Source organism: Pholis gunnellus (assembly GCF_910591455.1).
Source record: "Pholis gunnellus genome assembly, chromosome: 3".
In the NCBI taxonomy this organism is placed as follows: domain Eukaryota; kingdom Metazoa; phylum Chordata; class Actinopteri; order Perciformes; family Pholidae; genus Pholis; species Pholis gunnellus.
The window spans coordinates 24,839,528-24,864,000 of record NC_136529.1 but is presented as its reverse complement, the minus strand read 5'-3'; the positions used below and the strand labels follow the sequence as shown (position 1 = coordinate 24,864,000).

The 24,473-nt window shown below is 41.7% G+C and overlaps 1 protein-coding gene across 1 annotated transcript in view; it reads left to right on the top strand.

Moving 5' to 3' along the window:
- Positions 1-24,473, top strand: part of LOC306694339 (plasma membrane calcium-transporting ATPase 1-like) — an 87,306-nt gene that overhangs the window by 44,599 nt on the left and 18,234 nt on the right. The window contains exons 5-16 of the mRNA XM_079157134.1: positions 284-409; positions 1,325-1,450; positions 4,932-4,967; positions 12,036-12,209; positions 14,604-14,818; positions 15,008-15,250; positions 15,382-15,623; positions 15,721-15,958; positions 17,706-17,885; positions 19,047-19,134; positions 19,289-19,395; positions 22,005-22,196. Coding sequence (XP_079013260.1) covers positions 284-409; positions 1,325-1,450; positions 4,932-4,967; positions 12,036-12,209; positions 14,604-14,818; positions 15,008-15,250; positions 15,382-15,623; positions 15,721-15,958; positions 17,706-17,885; positions 19,047-19,134; positions 19,289-19,395; positions 22,005-22,196 — 1,967 coding nt within the window. The remainder of the gene's footprint in view (positions 1-283; positions 410-1,324; positions 1,451-4,931; positions 4,968-12,035; positions 12,210-14,603; positions 14,819-15,007; positions 15,251-15,381; positions 15,624-15,720; positions 15,959-17,705; positions 17,886-19,046; positions 19,135-19,288; positions 19,396-22,004; positions 22,197-24,473) is intronic.

The window sequence follows — 24,473 nt, the reverse complement described above, 5'->3', positions numbered from 1 at the left end:
GGGATGAAAGGCAATGTGCTGCCTCATTTATCTTTTTGCTAAACTTTGGTCTGAAGTCTCTCTGATCTGGATTTCTTGGATCTATAAGTCTCACAATCTGTTTTTAGCATTAACAGAAGAAGCTAAACCGTATGGACTCAGCAGTTTGTGTTTTAATGTAACGTTTCGGTGCTCAGCCTTCATCAGAGTATGAGAGGACTGCAGCAAAGAGTAAGAATGAGTTTACACTGCAGCTGTTTGGATAAATGAATGAAACGCACCCTCTTGAACTCCGTGCCTGCAGGAGACTTGCTGCCCGCTGACGGGATCCTGATCCAAGGCAACGACCTGAAGATTGACGAGAGCTCTCTCACCGGAGAGTCCGATCAAGTCCGAAAGTCTCTGGAGAAGGACCCCATGCTGCTGTCCGGTGAGTGCCTGCTCAGTCTCATGACACGGACGAACACCGAGGATTCTCTGTGGATTCTGCTGATATTAACGACCCTTAAACAAACACTTTCACTGTTTGATTGTTGCCTCTGAAGTAGGAATCAGATCTCATAACTAATCAATATGCTGTATATCCATATCAGAGCGGACCAGCTGTGAGGATAAGTGTAATTTGTGTAGCACATTTTATACAAGTTATTGCAACTCAGAGTACTCTTCAGCAAGCTAATAATAAGACAGTACAAATATACACAGTAAAATAATTGGAGACTACTGTGTATGGGGACCAAAAATATATCACATAACTTAAAGATATTTAATCTGTTGGTATGTTTAATGTAAGTGAAACATTCCCCTCAGCCTCATTCCCAATGGACAAAAAACACCCCGAACATCTGGTAACATCTGGCTTTGATGTGATGGAAACATGACACCTGGATGGACTGACACATTTTGGGACAATTCAATCTCTAATAGATGCGAACTTGTAGAGCTAAGCGAAAGGGGCAAAACTCATGTCAGATGGAGAGTTCTTTGTGTTTGTGTCTCCATAATGTCCCTCTATAATGTTTAACGACCAGTCTTGGTGCTGAACTATGGGCTTAGTGTGACATTCAGACATTTATTTCAGGAGTGGCTCCCTATTACTCAAAGTTTGTTTGGACGATGTGAGACAGAATCTTTAAAAGGAGTCGCCCTAAAATGGATCTTTGGAACTCCACGAGATGATATTAGGAGATTGGAAGACTAAAGTCCAACACAAATATTGACAGGGGTCTTTTTTAGGTTTTGAAATATGCAGCTGGAGAAAAGATGATACGCCATGTAGTGACAGTAAACAAAAAAGAAAAAACAAGCTCCAGTTGTGACTCCTGTCTTTTGAATCTCTCCTCAGGGACCCATGTGATGGAGGGATCAGGCCGGATGGTGGTGTCAGCCGTCGGCCTCAACTCTCAAACCGGCATCATCTTCACTCTGCTGGGCGCCAGCGACCACGACGAAGAGAAGAAGGTCAAGAAAAGTAAGACACGAGACAAAGCCGATCCCCGCTCGTCGTTGAAGTGTTGACGGTCATACGAGGTCCACTAAGTGTGTGAAGTGTGTGGAGAAAAGAAAGACAACTCTCATCGTGTCCGCTTCTGAATATTTCTACTCTCCTGTTTTGAACAGTGCAGATTGGAAATATTTGCACGTTTTTTTTTTTATCAGCTGGTGTTGATTTGAAGTTTCTCCTGTCGCACTAGAAGGACTCTGTCAACAGGTAGAGTTCATCCAGTCCGAGCTGATAACAGCAGAGCTGTTTTGAAGGGTCTAACTATAGTTTTATAAGTTATTGATCACTAAAGTGAATAAATGAGACCACGGATGAGTTCACCGGTAGTGGTCATATCTGATGAACAACAACTAAACACAACCGACATAAGATTTAAGTACCAAAAGGGATGTGTACAAAAGCACCTTTTTTAATTGAGCGTTCACTAAACCCCTCCCCTAAACAGTGATTGTCCAATCATAGCTCAGCAACCATAACAAGGCGCAGCAGGCCGGTCAGAGTTTGGATTTCTCCACATGTTGAGGTGGTGTGAATGGGGTTTGTAGTACGTGATACACTCTGCATCCAAAGAGTTTGTAGTGTGGCGTCATTCGTAATAAACGTAAGCTGCTGACGGTTAACAAGCTTACTACCTGCAGTTGTGATCAAAGCTGTGCCTGAGAGAAACATCTGCTCATATGTCTTGTCTTGTTAATTAAACTGTGCTATGATAACACCAGCGATAGATAGCTGTTCCCCACCAGGACCTGTAGCTTTAGCCTCAATATGTATGTGACCATTAAATTCTCATTTAATTTATTTATTGTGTATTTATTTTACATGGTTCTTTTATTTAAAGAATCAGTGAAATTAGAGTTTTCAAGTAAGTCAGGTGAGCTAACGATAGCTAGCGAGCTAGCTGGAGCTGATGGAGTCTGACAGTGATTTTGTTGTTTCAGTCACGAAGAAATGAGGCTGCTTTTGTCTGAAATCAACATTATTGTTTTAATGTACTAATATTTTGAATGGTTAATCTTCCATTGTTATTATTGGAAACTGAATAATTGCTAGATGGGTAGATTTACTTGTAATCAATATAGATTTTTATTGTACAGTTGCACATGAATGCATCACTGTGAACATTTCAGTCAGTCGACACTTGAAATGACCTTAAAAAACCTCCAAAATACAAAAAATGTGTTTGGTTGCTCACCTGAACAAACACTCCGTCCTGGTCTCATTTATTCACGGTAGTTTATGGCCACTACACTGAGGTATTGATCTGACAGTGATGTAATGTTGGTTAAAAATGTACCTTCCCCTGTTTACATACAGTGGATTTTTGAAGTGGAACCCTTCAAAAAGTCCAGACGATCCTCGTACTATCACAGAGCAGTTTGATGTAAACCAACAGGCTTCTGCAGTCGGTCTCTATTGCTTTTGATTTGCTTGTGATCATGCTAACCCCCTTTTACTCACGTCTCTTTCTTTAGTTTGTTTTTGTCTGATCATTTGTTTTACTGGCTAAAGTTTGAGTTTGTCAGGCATTCATTGTCAACCGGCTGAATGTACCAGCTCAGCGGAGAGAGACGCTCGCGTTCACATTTCGGCCTCCAGTCACTCATTTTAAAAAACCCAAACCAGTAATGAGTTCCTAATGAAGAGGACCACAAGACAAGCTTTTAGATTCCACTCCAATTAAACTGAAAATGAGCAGAAAAAGAGATCTTTTATATCAGCACTTGTGAGGGCCCTCATTGACATAATACATTCCCAAGCCCCTCTAATTCTAACTGTAATACTAAAACCAAACCTGAGCCCTTTAAGCTTTCCAAAATTGGCCTCATTTTCCTAAAAATGTCCTCACTTTTAGTATTTTCCACGCCAAGTCTGAGACTTTAATTGGTCCTCACAAAGACAGAAGTGCAAGAACGCACACTGTTGTGCTGTTGTGTGTCTCTTGAGTCTCTGATAACAGCAGACAGACGGCACACTTTACTGTCACACATGGCTGCATCGACCCACTTAACACACAGGAATACACATTGAAACACCCACACACACATTCATGTATTCATGTAAAGTCGCAGATGTGTGTGTGTGTGTGTGTGTGTGTGTGTGTGTGTGTGTGTGTGTGTGTGTGTGTGTGTGTGTGTGTGTGTGTGTGTGTGTGTGTGTGTGTGTGTGTGTGTGTGTGTGTGTGTGTGTGTGTGTGTGTGTGCAAACACACACAGACACAAACACACTTGCAGCAGTTCAGTCTTTGTCATCAATCACAAACCACGAGCTGAATAACAAAGAGCTGTGTGTGTGTGTGGGTGTGTGTGTGTGTGTGTGTATTGGCTTTGACCTTGCCAAACCTCCTTTCACAATAAAAGCAGACAGCTCCAAATTAGGGCAACAGGAAGTTAATGCCCCTGCAGAGGAAATTCCCCCTGACCTCCACCTGTCATTTTATCTGATCAATACATGACAGCTGACAGTGATAACGATCACAGTTCAGATATATGCAGAAGTAAACAGAATCCATCAAAGTCACTTCAACAAATAAACACAACCTGAACCGGTCCACACATTGTTGGAGAAGGCTTTTGTCGAAAGCTTTCCACGATAGGTGTGTAAGTTACACAATCGTTACATTTTCTGCCTTTATTAGAAGGTCGACGGTAGAGAGACGACAGGAAGTTAAATGAGAGAGAGACTGCTGCCCCTGCCAGACCTGAACCAGCACCTTAAAGGAATAGTAAATAGCTAACGTTAGGCTATAAAGGAGCAGGACTTCAGGGGGGGGGGGGGGTCCTAACCTTCTGTTCACCTCAGACCTTATTTCAGGCATCTAAAAAAGCATTTGAAAAGTTCCGGGTTTTAGGAATATGTTTAGCCATAAACCAAAGTATTGCACAAGTTAAAATTGTCCAAAACGTTATTACAAGTCATCCTCTGGGCACCATGAACGTCTGTTTCAAATGTCATGACAATCCATCCGATAGTTGTTGAGATATTTCGGTCCAAACCAAAGTGGTGGAATCGTTTTGTGCTGAGACAATCGCAACAAACCTGATTGAGAAATATATGAACATGTTGAATTGGATTATTGATCAATTCAATTCAAGATAATAATGTGTAATTGTTTCATACGTTATTGTTTGACATTCCATCAAATTCCTGAATCAAACTTTTATGTATGTTGATCACTGATTTATTGATGAACTGATTAGCTCTGCTGTCAAACACTGTTGCTTCTCTGCAGCAGGAAGTGGCGTGTCTCTCTCCTCTGATTGGTCCTTTCCTGCCCACAACACACACACACATGACAGACACACACACACACACACACACACACACACGCACACACACACTTGTGGGTTTCTATCAGTTTGAACTTTGTGTTCTCCCTCAGTTTGATTTGATCTTATTTTTCTTTTGAGCCATCTTATCAGCATTCCGCCCTCTCTCTCTGTCCGAACAGGTAAAAAACAAGGACCCCCCGAAAATCGCAACAAAGGTAACCCCTCCATTCATCCATCTGTCCCTCTCTGTCTCTCCATCCTCCCTGTTACTCACCCTCTCCTCACCCTCCACTCTGCGGCAGGAGGGGAGTGTCCAGTCCATCTCTCTCTCTCTCTCTCTCTCTCTCTCTCTCTCTCTCTCTCTCTCTCTCTCTGCTGTATAAAGGGGGACGTTCTCTCGCCTTGCTTTACCTGTAAAAGGGTGCAACTCTCAACCTTCAAGTCTTTGACAGCCAATCACAGCGTTCATACTGTCATAAGGGTGATAATGGGATTTATATTTGTGCTTTACGTTCTCAGAGCGTGTCGGGACGTTTTGAGCAAAAGACACTAGTTTTTAAAACCACATTCATTTTATTTTGTGGAGAAATTACCCGAAGATAATTTAATTTGGGGGAACTAAAATATATGTTTTGATCAATAAGTGCATTAGTTTAATATTATTCACATTGGCACACAAAAGTAACTCTCTCTGTCTTTTAGTCAATTGCTCTCTAATTAAACCAACTTGTTTTTAATTTCCAGCTGATTAGCCAAATAATTAAAATCATTGATGTAGTTACATTAAAAAATTAACTTTAACTGTGACTCTGAGTCTAAGAAATGATTATTCTGTGATATATTTAATTTAATAATAAGGTGAGTTAGAGGTGAACTGATTTGTCAGTTGATTAAAAAATGAATCATTACCACCAGTTAATTATCAGTAGTCATTGTTTCAAATATGCCAAAACTTAAGTGGTCAGTTTCTCTAATGTGAATATTTTGTTGTCTTTCTTGGTCTCCTATGATTCTAACTAAAAACAAGAAATGTTTGCATACATACTGTCAACATGTCATGTTGGATATGTCTTCTGTTTTTGGAAATTTAAATGTAAATTTTCAGATTTTATAGACTGATTCATCGCTAAAGTGATCGCAAAGAAATTGATAGTGAAAATGATTCTTACTTGGCACCTTAGTGTGGCTGAAAGTATTCAGTCAGCTTGTTATATAAATATTACACTCAATTCAGGGCTTCACACTTAATGTCGGTTATTTTTAACTACTTTAATGAAACTGAAGCCTTCTCTTTGTCATGCTAGCAGCTTAATTCTGCTATATATTATCTGGCTAGCTAGCTAGCTACAGAGATAACGAGGTTACAAGCTAATAAAATACACATTAACTTCCAGAACAGAATTTGATGACGGTTGTTGAAAACTAGAATGTGCTTTGGTTGAGGGAGTAAATGAGTACAACGGAGTGAAAGAGGTTATCATTGTGTGCTTAGGTTGTTAATATCTAACACAAAGTATATTTATTGAGTACAAAATCTAATTTTGTTTGCACAAATTAAATTATTCTTTGAGAGTAATTTCTCCACAAAATATATTTGATGTTGTTGCATAAACCCAAATGTTGCATCGCGCTCTGAGAATTGAGACACAAATGTAGCTCCACCAGTGAGGGGCACCGTCACATGCCAGTCTGTCCTCTGAGGTGTCCTTCACGGGTGACGCTGGTTCGAAATCAAGCGCTCCCTCGGTGCTTCCCTCGATATTTAACGTTCGAGGGATTTGACTGCTGTGTGTTTGTGTCGATGACGTCATCGCTCCAACCTCCAAACTCGACCAGCCATCCGTCCTCAATGTCCCGTGTGATCCAACACATGTCCAACTTCCTCTGCAAGCTGTCTCAACACACACACACACAGCTCCCCTCCTCCCAACCTCCCATGGTTTGAGCATCTGCTGTGGACAGAATGCTTCTTGATGTACACAGAAACACACACACACACACACACACACACACACACACACACACACACACACACACACACACACACACACACACACACACACACACACACCTTGCTCTTGGACGCTCATCACACTTTTGTGCACAGGAATAACTCGCAGAGCTGCAATCACAGATGACCTCCACTAAAAACACAGAGAACGAAATCCGCAGAAACACCTTTAGTCAAAATGACGGCTTTGTAGTTTTTTTCAGTCGTGGAAGAAGTTTTCAGGTAGTTTACTTAAAGAGTAACTAAACCCTACAGTAAAAGTGCCTCTACCCTGGATATTTAAAAAATAATTCCACTATTTCCACTATTGGTGACTTAGTGGAACATTTCTCACTGCTCTGTTTAGCTCATTAGCTAATTCTAGCTCCTAGTTTTGGTTTCTGTATGTTTTTCGTTTATCTCATTTACAACGTTTGCACCAGCAGCTGTTTTTTACACGGCTTCAATGAGTTGTTAATATTTCTTTGTGTCTGCTGGCTGTAGGAGTAGATGGCTGTTTATTCTTCATATTGTGTCAGAATTATGTCTCCGTTAGTTTACGGCGGAGTTTTTCTGCCCCCTAGTGGCCAAAAAAAACTATGACTGCAGCTTTAAATCAAATCCTCACAGTTGGTTAATACCTTCAAACGCTTCTACTTTCCTGTGTTTCCCATCACTGTTAAGCTGCTAACACTTCCTGCAGATGTTTCACTATGAAAGCCTTTTAGGAAAAAGGGAGTATTAGGGCTTCAACTAAGGATTCATTTCTTTGACTATTAATCCGCCCTTCACACTTTCCTGAAGCCCAATTTGACATCTCAAAATCAAAATTCAACAAACTAAAACCCACAGATATTCTGTTTACTATCGCATGAGACTAAAGCAACGAAAGCCTCACAAACATAAGCTGGGACAAGCTTGATTTAAGCTATGATTTAAACAATGAATCATTTATCAACATGGTTGGCAGTTAATTTTCTGTAAATGGGCCGGTTGATAAATCAACTAATTGTTTGCGGGGAAATTATGCTGTTTGAGCTTCTGAAAAGCTTTTAGAGGGAGACATCTGTGCAGGAAATAACACAACAACGATATAAATAACAGCGAAGTAGAAGCAACTGGACGAAATAACAGAATGAAAACAATATCGGTGTTAAGAATAATGAGAGCAGCAGAGTGGTGAAATTACTCCTGTTGTGCTGAAGTGTTTGTATGAACGACAGATTAAAGGAGAGCAAATCAGAAAACAGGGAAGCTTCTTAAAATCAATTCAAGTACAGCAGAGTCATGTCATTTCACCACTCTGCTGCTCTCACTTTCTCTTTTTAACGCCAATACTGTTTTCATTCCCTCAGTCACTTCTTTGTTGCCTTGTTGTTTTTATTTGTTTTTCGATTACTGTTAAATTAGCATTAATGAAACTTCCTGCAGATGTTTCACATTAAAAGCCTTCCAGGAAAGGTGGTATTTGTCCTTTGAGCTGCTGGAAGGCTTTTCATTTGAAACATCTGTGCAGGAGGTGTTTAGAAAAACAAAAACAGGCCTCATTGTTTTTGATTTAGCGAAGGATTTAAAATGTTTTCCCCCCATCACACATTTCCCCACATCTATTATACTCTGATGAATGTGACTGTCTGTTCTGACACAGAAACCCCAACTGATCCAAACAGTGCCGTGATGTTTTTTTTGGCTGAAGCAAGGCTGTCGCTGTGTGTGTGGGAGTTGCACCCTTGCAGTATTAGTGGGCTGTGGGCTGTCGTCTGTTCCGTTTGTGTATCCTCAGTTCCTTTCCTTTTCGCCTTTTTGACTCCTCTCAGCTCTCTCACTGTTGCCTCCTTGCAGGGTGTTGCTCAGGACTTCATGTTGTCTCGTAATCACTGTTTGACTCTCTCCCTCTTCTCTGTTATTTCTCTGTCTTGCTGAAGTCTCCTGCAGCCTCCACAGCTCTGCAGCCTCCTCTACCTCCACCTGTCTATCTCTGTCGTGGTTCTGCATCGCTGTCGTTTTCTCGTTTTTTTCTGGGGTGATCCTTTGAGTTCGTCTTCTGTTTGTTGACTTGCTTTCCTTTTTTTTTGACTGTCGAGACACTCCCTCCCCTCTGCCCGCCGTGCGCTCTCTCCCATGGTTCAGTGCTGCGCCTGTTTACAGTTCTGTGGTTGGTCAGTGGGTCTCAGTCCTGTTCATGTGAAGCTGTGTCAGTTAGTTCTATGTTGTGGCTTGTTTTCAGAGTGGACCATGTGCATAAAGCTCCACAGCTTCCTGGTTTGACACCGACTCATCCACACATTCAGGCTAAATGTCTCGTTGACGTCATGCTGTCATGAAATGACTTCTGATGAAACTCGGTGAGGCAGTTCTGGGGATAAAGGTGTCCAAAAAAACAACACATAACATGTTAAAGATGCACTCCCTGCTTCTGCTCCAGTTCCACAAACTCCCTGTGGATGTTTTCAACAAAACATGAACAGTGAGCTGCGAGGAAATGTTGGGTCACCGTAGCAGATTTCTTCTGTCCGACACGTTGAGCCCCATGCAAGAACATTTTCGTCGTCTTATCCTCTTTTTTTTTCCATCAGGTTCCCTCGTTGTAAATCCTTCGTCTTCACTTGATGGATACCACCTGTTCATTACGAGGAGTACTTCCGTGAGATTTGGTCGTTAGCCTAATCGGTGCCCCCAAAGTGCTTTATGAGGCGATCTGCTCTGCTGCATTTATAGACAAGTTTTGTTTACAAAAAAATGTCCCCCAAGAGTGAAAAGAAGAACTTTCACGCTTCAAGTCATAAATTAGCAGACAAAAACACAAATCTAGCACATAAATCGCTAGAATGATTGTGACACCACATTACTGAGTCAGTTCATAATGCATTAGCTTTATTCCATCAATCTCATTAAAAACGATGACATACCCTCAGTGGCCACTTTATTAGGTACACCTGTACAATTTAATGCAGGCCATTACAATAATACTACTGCTCTGTCATAAAGTTGACTTTTATGATGCCTGTAAGGTTCAGGGTGTTTTCTGTCACACAATATGATGTAGTCCAGTGCAACAACACTTTAACTCTGACTTTATTATTTTATCATTGTACTCAAACCAGAACAGTATCTATTTGTGTAGCACTGTTAAACAAGGCAATTCAAAAGAGCTTTACATGAGAAATAAAGGCGCTGAGACGAGATGTAGAAGAAACACAAGCCAATATAATAAGACGAGATCAAAAGGCACACACAAAAAGGATTTAAAAGGATTAAAACCAACTTAAGTAATTGGCCACTGAGCGTAGGTTCCCATGTCTACATTAGCACTTTATCCACAACCCCTTAACACATCATTAGAAGAATAAAAACACACTCAATAACACATCTACATATACAAAATATCACCCTAACACCATTAAAACCTCACAGCGCTCCCACCTTCACACTATAAACAAAACACAGTAAGCCTCTTACACATCTATCTATCTGGACATGAATTAAACAACAGGCTAAATCCTTCAGTTCAAAAAGTTCTCTTTTCTTTTCTGTTTGTTTGTTCTTGCATGAGGTCCAATCCGTCAGTTTGTTTTAATACTTTTCAACTTCAACCTACTGCTGAAAACTCACTGAAGAAACGGCACCAAAAAAAGACACTATGATTAGACAATAGACATTATTAACTCTCCCGAACAGTCCAGATTATTAATATCATGATTATTATTCATTACTTATTTTGCTTTTGGCTGCTTCCAGTGAAAGTGTCTCCAACAGAAAACTCCCCAAAATGAAATGGATCTGATCTCAACAGGCGTCGTTACCTGACACCTCAGTAGGTAATAAAGAAAACAGGTTCTCCAACAGACATTTGCCTCATCACTTTTGATTTGTATTTAAGTTCCATTCAAATTCCCTGGTTAGATTTTTATATATCACGGCCAGAGTTTCTTCTCGTTCTCTAGAAACTTCTTCTTGGTCATCCAGGAATCTAAACCTGCTTTATGTCCATGATCTGTTGGTATTGTTGGTTCCAGAAGTGATGTTGACGTTACCAGCAGTGACTCTCCAACAGGGTTCACTAAGGGACACTAAACAGTTAGCTGATGGATCAGAACATTTCCACTATTTAAAGTCGAGCAATCCTCCCAGTTTCAGTCAGTGTTGTCAGCCGAGTTGTTCACGAGGACAAACGGCACATCAAAACCCCTCGTGTCAGATCAGTGTAGGTCTGCTCTGTGTACATTCAGCACCAGCTCACATTTCTGTGGTATGGAAATATGACAAACAGCCGTGGATGGAGGGAGTGCAGCTGAATTCATTGTAAGCTCTCTTCAGCGGAGATCAAACAGATGAAAAAAAGCTCCACGTTACAGTACTACAGTCCAAACAGGATCCCAGCTGATGAAGTGAAATGCTAATACGCAGTTTGTTTGCAAATGAGGAGCAAAGCCGCCGAGCAGGACGTGAAACCAGACTTCATAACAGCCTCGTTCCAAACTCTGATGTGAAACAAACACAGTGTGTGTGTGTGTGTGTGTGTGCGTGTGTGTGTGTGTGTGCGTGTGTGTGTGTGTGTGTGATTGACAGCCCCCGGTTAAATCCTCTCTGTTGTATCTGCTGTTCTCTGTTCTGTCTGCTGCTCTTCATTACGAACTGCTGCTCCCAACTCGTCTCTCTGAAAGCTGCCTGGACCTTTTTTTCATGAGTGTTCTGTGATCATACATTGATGAGACGCGACTCTTTGCATTCAGCCAAAGGGTCACCATGTTACTAAAGATGTTAAAGTTGATAAAGAGTCAGAGGTCTTTTTCTGATCTCTGAGAAAAACTCGTCCGGTCGTTTTCAGCTTTCCCCTCCGACTGAATCTGTAACGTTTTCTCTGCCTCTCTGCCCTTCATCCCCAAACCACTCCTGCTCCCTCCTCCTTTTTGTTTTGGAATTTATTATTATTTATTGATTTGATTCATTCACCTTTTGTCAACCCGTCCTTCCTTCCTTCCTTCCTTCCTTCCTTCCTTCCCTCGTCCTCTGCTCCCGATCATGTTGAAAACCTTCCTCTCTTCCATCGTCATTCTTTAAAATACACCCGTCTGCCTCTTTCAAAATATTTCATCACCTTCTCCCTCCTCACCCTCATCATCTTCACCTCTTCTTCATCGCAATCCTTTTCCTGACCTCTCCTAAACCTCCTCCTCCTCATCTCTTTTTACTCTCCAAACCCCCCGGTCCCACCTTCCTCCTCCTCCTCCTGTTCCTCTTCCTTTTACCCCCCCGACCCACCACCTTATCAACCCCTCCCTCCCCCTCCCAGCCAAAACCCAGGACGGCATCGCCCTGGAGATCCAGCCGCTGAAGAGCGAGGAGGCCGCCGAGTCGGAGGAGAAAGAGGAGGTCAAACCAGTGAAGAAGGTCAACGTGACGAAGAAGGAGAAGTCGGTGCTGCAGGGCAAACTGACCAAACTGGCTGTACAGATCGGGAAGGCTGGTGAGGAACACACACACACACACACATCATATCAGTTTCTTCTCTGGACATACAGGACATGTTTAGCTTAGCACAAAGACTGGAAGCAGGGAAATTGTTGCCTGGCTCCATCAAAAGAGGAAATCCTTCAATTTATTTATAGAGCGCATTTAAAAACAGTATTGATTTCATCAAAATGCTTTCAGATTTAGATTACTCTATTGCCCATTAGATATGCACTAAATGGGAATGTGTATTTGGCACTGGCATTTAAGACAACACACACACGCACACACAGACAACTATTATGCATCTAAAACTCTTAAAGTGGCAGTAATAAAAAGCGATGAAAGCGATTGTTCTTCCACTAGCATTTCCATCAAAACGTGCATGATACTTAGCAGTATTTAACAATAAATAAATAAATGCACATTAAAGTAAGCGATGGTGTTGGTTGCAGAATGTACTAAAAATCAGCCTTAATGCTTGGGAGGGGGAAAGGGTTAATGTGAGGGGAGGGGCAACGAAAATAAATAGGTAAATATGTGTAGCAACAATGTAATCAAATTATAATTAAGGGGACTCAAACCCAGTTTGACCCTTGTTAACCCAGGTTAACGAGCGAGGCTAAATTCAGCTGAGATGCAGGTCTTGCAAAGTCACAATACTAAAACCTCTTGAAACTGATATAGAATGAATAGAAAATACCAAGTTGTCGGCTATTAATCACTAATCAAATCAACCGTCTAGTTTAGAATCGCATCCTGCTGAGTGTGAGATTTAAAAATGAGGGGGGGACAGGGTCTGGTAACGTCATTGGTCACACCTTCAGTTATCTGCTTTTATTTACTTCAATCGTCCTTTTACACACAAGTGTTGAATGAACTGTTTTGATCCTCAACCTGATCTTTTCTCTTTTTGAAGAACACACTTCTACTTCTAAATGTGCAGGATTGAGGATCTAAACCCAGCTGACTACAGGATTGATTGGCGATAGCATGTTCGCTAACGAGATAAAACATGTAAATCAAACAGCTGTTTTGTTCTTTTGGTGGAGCTAGCAGTTTCCCCCCCTAGGCTAAGCTACAGGCTAACACCTGTTAGAGCTATCTCCGTACTAGGCGCACAAAGAGGAACCTGATGCCCGCCTTCTTATCGGACTCTGGGGAAGACGAAGAAATGTGGGACGGATCCTTTAATAGCACACAAAGTGATCGGGCAGTGAAGAGGGTCAGAATGCACTCAGTTTTATTGGGAACATGATTCATCCCGGAGTTGAAGGTATTTTCTCTGCTATTTCAATTGACCTTAATACACGGAGGGGCTTTCAGGACAGGTTTCAGTTTTAAACTACTGAAATAGAATTTGGGCGATAACACTTTGGCAGAAGGTGACTGACAGGAGAAGTGAAGCAGAAAGACACGAGCACTGGGTTTCTGTGTTCCACCTGGTCTCCTCTGATTCTGATGCTACACTCAGGGGGTTGTCTGACTCGGAGGCAAATATTTATGAGACAAAAAACTTTTTTTGGCTTATTAAAAGGAACAGTGTGTGGCATTTAGGCGGATCTATAGGAAGAAATGGAATATGATATTAATAAGTATGTTTTCTTTAGTGGATAATCACCTGAAAATAAGAATTGTTGCATTTTCTCAACCTTAGAATGAGCCTTTTATATCTACATACAGACTAGTTCCTCTTCAGGGAGTGCGCCCTGTTGCACAGTATGTGTTTCTACAGTAGCCCAGAAGGGACAAACCAAACACTGCCTCTCTAGAGAGTCATAGACTTTTCATGTTTTCGTCAGGGGAAGTTTCTGTTGGTTGCAATCTGCAACCTCACCGCTTGATGTGAGGTCCAACACACCGGACCTTTAAAGTACCGAGGCTTCCTGTTAATATTCTGTTAATAAATATAAACCAATCGTACTGTTTTGCCTTTGGTTTAATTGGATACACCACCTGTGATTTCAGTGCGTTTTACAAGCCTTACATATGCAAATGTTTCAAAGTGCATTCAGCAGTCAGTCAACTTAAACATTAAAGGATAAATGCATTCACTAACATGATGTAAACTTGACTTATATATATTTATTATGACTTTATTTGATAATTAATAGGAAAGACAGAAAGACAACATAGAAATGCATGGAATTCAAACCCGAACCAATTGTGAATACATGGTACAAAATGTACTTACAGTACTTACTTTCTTTTCTTGGACATCTGATTGTCCCTGAATGCACCACCATAAGTGTTGCCATGACAAAAACGTAGGCTAATTGCGGTAATAGGATACCTGCAGTATGTAATTCATATTCCACGCCGTGGAAACCAGTGGCCTCCAAATACATAAAACGGACTTGACACCAACAGGACGTGTGCTTGTGTTTTAAACTCGGCTCCTTCTAACCAGGTCTGATCATGTCGGCTGTGACCGTCATCATCCTCATCCTCTACTTTGTGATCGACAACTTCGGGATCCAGGGTCGTTCCTGGGTGGCCGAGTGCACCCCCATCTACATCCAATACTTCGTCAAGTTCTTCATCATCGGTGTGACGGTGCTGGTTGTGGCCGTTCCTGAGGGGCTGCCGCTCGCCGTCACCATCTCTCTGGCCTACTCCGTCAAGGTGAGCAGGATGGGGAACAAAGGGGATTGTGGGAAATATAAGATCCATGGATTTTTAGAATCATTTTTAGGTTTTGATAACTATATTTATCACTTACTCTTCAACTTTAAGGCCTTTTTAAGTCATGTACTTCCCTAAACTATGTCTTAAAGCAAACCTTAACCTCTGCCCTGCTTCTCCATATTTTAGAAAATGATGAAGGACAACAACCTGGTGCGTCACCTGGACGCCTGTGAGACCATGGGCAACGCCACGGCCATCTGCTCGGACAAGACGGGCACGCTGACCATGAACCGCATGACGGTGGTGCAGGCGTACGTCGGCGACACGCACTACAGAACTGTGCCCGAACCCGACGCCATCAAACCGGAAACTCTGGAAATTATGATCAACAGCATCTCCATCAACTCGGCGTACACCACCAAGATCCTGGTGAGAACCACCGACAACCTAAACCAAATCTCTAGTTCACACTTTCAAAGTCAAAAGCTGGTCCTCTCAATCAGATGCCTCTGTACCTCTTAACCTCTCTTATCTCATCCAAACCCTTTGCTCCTCCTCAGCCTCCGGAGAAAGAGGGCGGCCTGCCTCGCCACGTGGGCAACAAGACCGAGTGCGCTCTGCTGGGTTTGGTGCTGGAGCTGAAGAGGGACTACCAGCCAATTAGAGAAGAGATCCCCGAAGAGAAATTCTACAAGGTTTACACCTTCAACTCCTCCCGCAAGTCCATGAGCACGGTGCTGAAGAACGCTGACGGAGGTTACCGCATGTACAGCAAAGGAGCGTCAGAGATCGTCCTCAGAAAGTAAGAAAAGAGATCTAAGTCGCCTGAAAAGTGTTCCTCTGCCAGAGGGAACGGGTGGACGGCGTAATGCGTGACACTTCTCATTTTCTCTTTCCAGATGCTCCCGTATCTTGGACGCCCAGGGTCAACCTCGCGTCTTCAAGCCGAAGGACCGTGACGAGATGGTGCGAAAGGTGATTGAGCCGATGGCGTGTGAAGGTCTGAGGACCATCTGCGTGGCCTACAGGGACTTCCCCGCCGAGGCCGGGGAGCCCAACTGGGAAAACGAGAACGATATCCTGAACGAGCTCACCTGCATCGTCGTGGTCGGCATCGAGGACCCCGTCAGACCTGAGGTACAGAGAAAATTTCATTTTTAATTGTTATTAGAGGAGCGTCATTATACATCATACTTCCTCAATGGTTGAAACTTGTGTCCAGCAGCCAGACTTTTGCTTCATTTTAGTAAAAGTGGATGCCCAAACGGGGTACCTTATTTTGGTACAAATGAGTATCAACAGTGATTTGTCGTTCAGTACCACTTATTGAGAGCGGCCCCTTGTTATTACTGATGTAGAACTGGTCCCCAGTTAATAAGTAAAAACAGGTTTCAAACTATGGAGGAACTACAGACAGAAGAAGGAAGAGACATGAACTCCCCATTTGAGAAATTTAAGGAGAGCTCTAAAATTGTCTTTCTTTCTGTTTAAATGTTTTTCCTGTAATTTAAGGTTCCTTAAATTCCTTAATAGTGGTTATTTGTAAATAACAATTTCTGCTAAATTGTGTTTTACTTTTGCCAATTTTTACATTAACATCTGAGGCTGTAGCGTGTTCGTAATTGTCATCTTTAACATCACCTGTACACTGAGTTGGCATTTTTGTTGTATCTAATGCTATTTAAAAAGTAACATTTTAACGGTGAATCAATTGTCCCAGGCGAAATATTCTCTGTATCGTTAGTATATTTTTGCATGTGTGCATGTGTTTATTACACTTCCACCTAAAGCCATGGTGTATTTTAAACATAGAGCATATTTAAGGTCTGTGCTGATAATCAGTGTAATGGAGTCTCTGGCTGCTTTCACAGCTACAGAGTTAGTCCGGTTAAGTTTTAGATGTCCTGCGTGTTCCGTCACTGAAGTTCAGTTTGTTCCAGAAGGAACAAAGAGAACATGGAGCCCCAGAGTGTAACCCGACTGATGCGACAGGCTGCTCATAATTACATTAAAGGGAATATGTTGTGTTGAAAACATTCAACAGTCCATGACGGAGTTGAGATAAAGGAACAATATGAACAGTGGAGTGTCAGGTGTTCAGATGCTCTGAAGTGTTAAATGAAGCCCGTCATGAAGCTCGCGCAGCATCGTCGTTGCCGCCTGCTGCTTTAATGTCGGAGCACAAAGAACACAGACTGCATGGAAATAACTGCAGAGCAGCAGGCGTCAGGTTATCGCTACACGACCTGTGATGTGATGGACGAAACCCTTCACAAGGTTTCAGCTTGTAGGCACAACATTCCTAAACCCCTCCCTTGTTTCTGTTGCCATACGCCTGGCAGCTTTCCATTCTAGTGCAGCACACATGTAGTTTACAATTCTCACAGATTTACCGTCATAAATCACCACGTTTTGAAACGGTGGCAGGTTTATAGAAGATATCTACATGATATTGTGCTAAAACGCCGTGGCTAAAGCTAACAGGGCGCAGGTACAACGTCACAATGGTCAAGGCTCCCCTCTGAGTGAATCAAAGGTGGGACGTGTGTTTGTATTCGTCAGCAGACACAGAACTCCTGTCGGCTTCCCTCAAATGCATTTTGAGCCTCCTGCTGAGCAGAGGAAGTAGCCAGCAGCTCTGTGATTGCTCACAGATGTCTGTCTGTATCTCTTTTTTATTCACTGTTATGTGTTTGGATAAAGAGCAGCTACAGTGCAGAACCCGCTGCTGCTGTTGGCTGAGTCTAGTGTGTTTCCAGACAGAAGATGAGCGAGCGAGTTTTAAATCCCCTTCAAACCGATTTATAGATGAGGAAGAGAAGCTGGCGGGTGAACGTCTGTGCTCGTCTTTCAGGTCTTCGTGACGCGTCTTTCTCTCTTCCAGGTACCCGAGGCTATTTCTAAGTGCCAGCGCGCAGGCATCACTGTGCGTATGGTTACCGGGGACAACATCAACACCGCCCGTGCCATCGCCACCAAGTGTGGCATCCTGCTGCCCGGAGAGGACTTCCTGTGTATGGAGGGCAAAGAGTTCAACCAGCAGATCAGAAACGACCAGGGAGAGGTGAGTTTAACGCAGACAGGAAAACGTATTTGTCATTGATACAGAAAAACTGTGGCGACGACTGATAGAACATCTTGTGACAAACTACGTCCTTGTGATCTTATTCTGCTTCACTTTGGTTGTTTGTACGCCAACATGGAGGTTTTCAGGAGACTTATGTTATTTACAGTCCAACTCACTGTAGAAGCGATCGATAAATGATCGTCGTTTTATTAATGAGGTAACAGACAAACTATCATATTTGGCTAATTCCCACAAGAAAGCATAAACTACTTAAAATGAAAAAGATCTGTTAACAATTGTTAGTAAATAGCTTCTTTAATATAACTCATAAACAAACAATCTTAATACAGATCCTTTAGATGAGAGTTGTCACTAAGATATAAGATACACTACCGTTCAAAAGTTTGGGGTCACTTAGAAATGTCCTTATTTCTCAAAGAAAAGCACTGTTTCTTTCAATGAAGATAACATTAAATTAATCAGAAATACACTCTATACATTGTTAATGTGGTTAATGACTATTCTAGGTGGAAACGTCTGGTTTTTAATGAAATATCTACAGAGGTGTATAGAGGCCCATTTCCAGCAACTATCACTCCAGTGTTCTAATCGCCTTAGAAGACTAATTGATGATTAGAAAACCCTTGTGCAAATATGTTAGCACAGCTGAAAACAGTTATGCTGGTGAGAGAAGCTATAAAACTGGCCTTCCTTTGAGCTAGTTGAGTATCTGGAGCATCACATTTGTGGGTTCGATTATACTCAACATGGCCAGAAAAAGAGAACTTTCATGTGAAACTCGCCAGTCTATTCTTGTTCTTAGAAATGAAGCTATTCCATGAGAGAAATTGCGAAGAAACTGAAAATTGACACGAAATTGTCTGGGTGACCCCAAACTTTTGAACGGTAGTGTGTATTAATAAGATATACTAATATGGACATTTTGATTTCTGCCATTTCTTGTTCCTCATGGGCCAAAACACACACCGACGTACCTGCAATGAGCTCATATTATTTATGTGCTGCAGCAGACTTCAGTTTGTTTCTTACTATCTGCCTCATGTCAGTCTGTATGTGATGGTGGTTTCTTTACTGTGTGACTTCTCAGTCTTTGGTTCATGAAGCTGCTGTTCTACTTTCCTCGTGTTACATTTCTAGGTGGAACAAGAGCGTCTGGACAAAGTTTGGCCCAAACTACGTGTTCTGGCTCGTTCCTCGCCGACAGACAAACACACTCTGGTCAAAGGTGGGTTCAGTATTATGTGATGTTTATTCTTCAGCATGTTTTACTGCTTATTACATGTTGTTTTTGTCCCTAGTTGAGCTACGGTAAATAGTCGAGGAATGTTGAAATGTTCTTCCATTCATTTAAACGGAGAATCGTTGTTGTTGTTGATCAGGTATCATCGACAGCACGGTGCTTGAAACCCGGCAGGTGGTGGCCGTGACGGGAGACGGGACCAACGACGGCCCCGCTCTCAAGAAAGCCGATGTTGGCTTCGCCATGGTAGGCTTCACCTTTTCCTCTCCACAGCTCTTCACTGTTTCACTCATCCGCTGCTCCAGTTTGCTCCGCATCATTACCAAAAACAAAAAAAAACCTTTTGAGTTAATTACATTTCTAATGCAGCCATGAAAAATGGTATTATCTCTAAACGTCATCCTCAATAACTCTGGAGTTTTGATGCCGTGGATTCATTAAGATGGCTGTGAAATGGAAAAATAAATCAATAACTGTCGAGCTTGGATGCTCGTGAGCACAGAGGGGTCCCAGTGCTGCTTCTCCAGAGACCAGCTCACAGACAGGGAGACTGGTTCTGCATCTTATTATTTAGGTTTATGTCTGTCAGACATGTCACGATTATCAAGTCAAAAAAAAATGCATATTCACAATATTATCCCAATATTCATCAAAATATGCTTTAAGCCCTTAAAATGGCATTAAAACATACTGGAATCACTTTACCTCACATTGATGTTAAGAAACAAGATAGGACACATCTCTGTTTTTGTGAAAAACAAACAAATAAGGTCTTAAATAAGGTAATCACAAATCATCGGCTTCCCCTGCTTGAATAATAAAATAGAATAGCAGCATTGTGTGAGTGTTATATGATAAAGCCTTTTAACTTTTCTCAGAGAAAGAAATCACATTTTTCTCTTCTCTACTGTGACAGTGAGCTAGACAAACTTTTTCAAGTCACTCGTGACGATATTCACAATCATCCCAGTAATTGAAATTCACCACAATTAACTTATTGTGAATGTTTTTTATGATGTTTCACAATAAGATCCTGTATTGTCCCATCCCTAATGTGTGTCTCACATACAGTAAATAATCTCAGTCTTACATCCTGGTCACAGACAAACTTGATCTCTGTTAAAATAGAGACAAAGACACGGATAGAAACCTGAAGCAGCTATTTCAGCCGCTGCTGATCCACAAATACTCAGCGCTTCGTTTCTCACGGCCGAGCACAAAGAGTTGCACTGAACAAAATGATCAGCTGATATTCTGGCCGATAAATTAAAGGCCCAGTAAATTGCCTGTGGATGAGCTCGGCAGCATCAGCTGCCTCCTCTGTGTTGTTGTTGTTGTTGTTGTTGTGACCTTTTTGTGAGGAAAGTCATCCGCACACCAGAGTGCTGCTGCGCAGTCAAACAGCCCTCTGACAATACTCCTAAACGCACCACAGAGGCAGTGTGGGGATTCAAACCGCTGACCTTTCAGTCCTAATGTGTCCCATTTGGAATATGTTCAGTTCACACCCCAGCGTCCCAGTTCAATTATCACCTGTTCGGCTGGAAGACGGAGAGCGACCCACCTCCGTCTGTCTGGTAGAGTCTGACTCTGCAGAGAGACGCAGCGACGCTCATCACAGCTTCTTAGCGGTCGCTGTCAACACGACGCGTTCACAATACTGTGGCTTAAAGCTCTGTAATATTTAGCTGCACTATACTTAAAAAAACAAGCCTCCAGCATATAGTTCGTACTTCAAGTGAGCCGCCACTGTTTGTAAAACCAAATAATTTATGTTGCAGAACCATTTTTTTCTACTTTCCTACCTTAAAGATCATCTCCCTGCGCGTTAGGTTCATCTTACAGAAAACGGTTTGTGATTGGTGGAACAGATGCTACTTCAATCAAATAACACAAATGTTTTTGATTTGATTTTTAGCTTTGGAGCAGCAGGAACTGTTTGATGTTTGACCTCCATGTGATTCAGTGACGCTCGTTAGATATCAAAGATGCTGAATCTCATGCACTGATTCCTCCATTTAGATTCATCACACGTACCGTGCCTTCAGTTAGACGACCGGTCCGGCTTTGTTGTTGGATTTTTCTTACTGTGAACAAATCTCATTAAAAAACATCATGTTAGACCGTCTCCCAGTGCGTTCCTCGCTCTGTGCCTTCCAACTGAAGATGTAAATCTTTAAAAACAGCTCACAAAATATAGTTTCATTTTGAAAGAAGGCTCAGAAATTCACAGCTGTTCACTGTATTTTTTGACAAGTGTTAATCAAACGCTAGGAGATGAGACTATTTTCAGCGACAGATTAAATCACACTTTTTTTCTGGTGACCCAGATTTAAAAAAATTAAAATCCATTGCACCCTAATTCCCAATAGACCTCATCTATAGAGTGAATTAATGCGTAAATATTTATTTTTGCCATTTCGGCCTCAACCTACTGTAAATGATCTTGCATCTGTAAACCAGCCGTTATAGATATACATTTTATAAATCATGACTTTTTATTTTTCATTTTTATGTTATGCATGTGTTAAACATATACACATGTTAAACTCATCCTTTTTCCCCTCTCATCAGTGAAACAAACAGAATAGCCTTTCATATTAGATTCAAGTAGGCGACAATTATCAGAACATTATAGATGGAAGAAATTCTGCACATTTATTTGGCGACCCAAATAAAATCTCCTGTGACCCCCCTGAGGGTCCCGACCCGGTGGGTTTGAGTCAAAATACACTTAGTGTGTGTGTGTGTTCATGGTAATGAAGGAACATCACGAGTGCAACTGTGAAGCTGCGGTCTGATTATTCAGAGTTTCAGTCTTGAATAATGAACCTCTCCATCCTTCTTCTTGTCAGGGAATCGCCGGCACAGACGTGGCCAAGGAGGCGTCCGACATCATCCTGACCGACGACAACTTCACCAGCATCGTCAAGGCCGTCATGTGGGGGAGGAACGTCTACGACAGCATCTCAAAGTTCCTGCAGTTCCAGCTGACCGTCAACGTGGTGGCCGTGATCGTGGCGTTCACCGGCGCCTGCATCACACAGGTAGGCTGAAGGCTGAACGCTGACGTGAGATTACTGCTCACGGTGTCGCCGCTTTAAACACCAGGATGAATACGATGGACCGGTTAACATCTGCTGTTAAAGCTGAAATCAACCAGCTGGTTTCAAACAATCAACTCCTTCATATCGTCGTTATAACCGAACATTCTGTGTCTTTATGGTCCAAGAATGTCAATATCGTCCTGAAATCATTCAGTCAAAATTCATTCATTTGAATTTCGTTGTACTTTTTTGTGCACATAATTTATGATAAAAGACGTTTCAAAAGTCCCATTTTTGACTTAATGTTTGTGTAATTATCTTTCATTTTCACATAACTCTTCAGAAACAAACATGCCTAAATTTGGACATGGTGTCTTGTGATTGGTGCAATCCAGCGAGCACCAGGTCACATGAAAATGTACCATTAAAAACCACATTTCAATTTTTCATTATAACTGAACTCAAATCAAAACAGAAAAGTCAAGTTTAGTTTCATTTTCAAGTTCAAGTTTCCCATTTTGAAAGCGTCCTTGTCATATTCAATTACATCATCATAATGTCCGTGTTTAGCTCTACAGCAATTGTTATGTTGTCATACTTCATGTGCACATAAATAGACAAATATGTTTATTTCATGTTAATATTGTTAGCTGTGTACTTCTTTGTATTCGCGGTATGACTCTCGTTGGTTGGTCCACTACTCCAGGTCTATCTGATGGATCGTCATGGTGTTTGTTTCAGACGTTAACCTTCCACTTATGTCTGAATTGTAATAAGTTTGGTGATTTCCTGACTTTCCAACATCAGGTCACTTTGTTTATGACTAAATACCGGCTACACTGATGACACTTTGTCTTTACTACTAATTAGCCAATGTTAGCATGCTAACTTGCTAAGTTAAAGACAGTGAACGAGGTAAACACTAAACCTGCTAAATGTTAGCATTAGCTCAAAGCACTGCTGTGCTCTCTTGTCAACTAATTGATGGTTTAAAAAAAATCCCTTCGGACACATTTAGAAACAAAAACAAACTCTGTCCTTCTTAGAGAACAGGAAGTCTATGGTATTCTCTACATTATATGACCCGACTGCCTCTTAAAGTTTTACTCTGATGAGAACAGAAAGCTCAGGCTGAGATAAAAAGTCAAATTCTCCTCCACGGATTTCGAGCTTTAATATCAGCAGGTTTAAATGTGTCACGTCCCTGTCGTCAGTCAGCTGATTCAACGTTCAGGAGGCACATGTTTCAGAGAGAACCTGAGCTGTGACACTCCGCTGTTAGAGAATCAGTATTTCTACCTTCTCTGTGGATTGTGAACATGAGCTCAAGCTTGTGTATTAATGGCTGTGTTGAATTTTGAGGCTTCTTTAAATTTCTTATTGATCAAATCTCCACAGAAACAAGTAAAAAAAAGTGAGTCCATTTCACATTTTCTGATGTGACCGTCTGAGCGCTGTGCGGAGGCGAGGAAGCCGTGTCACTTTTTCTTTTTTTTCTTTCATAATGTGCCTCTAATCAGGAAACTAAACTCCTGACACAATAAAAAGAAAAGTAACTTGCGGCTGTGCATTAATTGAAAGGCTCACAGCTGGCAGGACTGATAACTAACTCGGCGACAGAGCGGAGAGCACAAAGTAGGCTAAGATACAGCCTGGATCCATGGCAACACGTCACCATCATAATCCTGTAATGTAACCGGGGCTCAGCAGGTCTGTGTTTATACTCACTGATCATCCAGCGCTGGCGCTCTGTTCGGCCACCGACATGTTGGCACAGATCATTAAAAGATGGTAAACCGATGTGTGTCTTTTAATGTGTGAACAGAGGAACGTCTCAGGAGCGTAGGTTTGGTGTCACAAGTGGAGGGGGTCCAGTGAAATGTGTGTAAATGCTTTTATATGCATTTAAGTCAGTCTGGCAGACAACACACTATGAAATAATTGCTTATTATTATTTTACATAACATATTGTGAACTACAGGAGATCTATTTTTACTCTTTTTATTAAGAAAGACAGTCTGGAAAAGCCCAGTGATAAAAAATGTTGCGTCTCCAGAAGGAGCTGCAAAGTCTGATGGCTTGCCTCGAGTGATGTCACTTGAGTCAGCGTCGATTGGTGCTGAAGACGACACGTTTTAAAATGGAAAGAATATATATAAATATATAAAAGAATATATATGGAGGTGTGAAGAGAGAAAGGAGTGAGCTTACCCTTACCAGTAGCTTCTGTTAGCATAACACATCCTGGTGCATTGTGGGTAATGTAGACAAAGACTG